At 37.1% G+C, this 698-nt stretch overlaps 1 protein-coding gene across 1 annotated transcript in view; it reads left to right on the forward strand.

Annotated features, from left to right (window-relative positions):
• Positions 1-142: 142 nt before the first annotated feature.
• The window catches only part of LOC103523560 (golgin subfamily A member 6-like protein 22), a gene marked incomplete at both ends in the record, with an annotated part of 10,077 nt that continues 9,521 nt past the window's right edge, over positions 143-698 (forward strand). Inside the window, 2 exon segments of the mRNA XM_008488595.2 lie at positions 143-259; positions 558-612. Coding sequence (XP_008486817.2) covers positions 143-259; positions 558-612 — 172 coding nt within the window.

Below are 698 nucleotides of genomic sequence, written 5' to 3' on the forward strand. Positions count from 1 at the left end.
CGTTATGGTGAAACAAACAGACCAGAAGGGAAAAAATCGCTGAGTTTGAAACTTGGAACTTACTTCGCTTAGTCATATAACGTTGGACTGGCTGAAGCATGATACCAGTCCGAAATATTACAGTACGGTTGTATGTTTTCAGGTATCGTGAGGAGAAGCAGAACAAGATGATGAAATTGAGACAAGACATGGAGGAATCATTGAAGAGTCGCGAACAAATGAGACAACATGAGAAACTCCAGAATCAAGAGTTGGAAAAGTAAGTTCATCTATATACATATCATTGTTCTAGTGAAAGTTCTTCATTAATTAGGTAGCCTGCAGCGATAGTATAATGAATGCATCGGTTTCCAATTGATCACTGAAGTTAAGCAACGTTGAGCGTGGTTAGTGTTCCGAATGGGTGACCATCTGGGCAATTACAAATGCAGAAGACCTTTTCTTTTAAGTGATTTGAAGTAATGACAAATAACAGTTTCTAATTAGAATATTGATGCAGGTCGTTAGATGCAAATAAAATACGTATGCCATTTCATCTTGTTTATTTGTGGGACTAGTTATTCAGGGGACAGTAAAGGTAGTTTTCAGTCTGATTCTGACAGGATAAACAAGGTATATTCTATATACTTCTCTAGGAGAGTCAATCTGTCAAGTAGCAACATATTAGTATAGGTAAAAGAACAACGTCTTCACTTGAC

This window comes from Diaphorina citri, unplaced genomic scaffold, assembly GCF_000475195.1.
Source record: "Diaphorina citri unplaced genomic scaffold, Diaci psyllid genome assembly version 1.1 scaffold26716, whole genome shotgun sequence".
In the NCBI taxonomy this organism is placed as follows: domain Eukaryota; kingdom Metazoa; phylum Arthropoda; class Insecta; order Hemiptera; family Psyllidae; genus Diaphorina; species Diaphorina citri.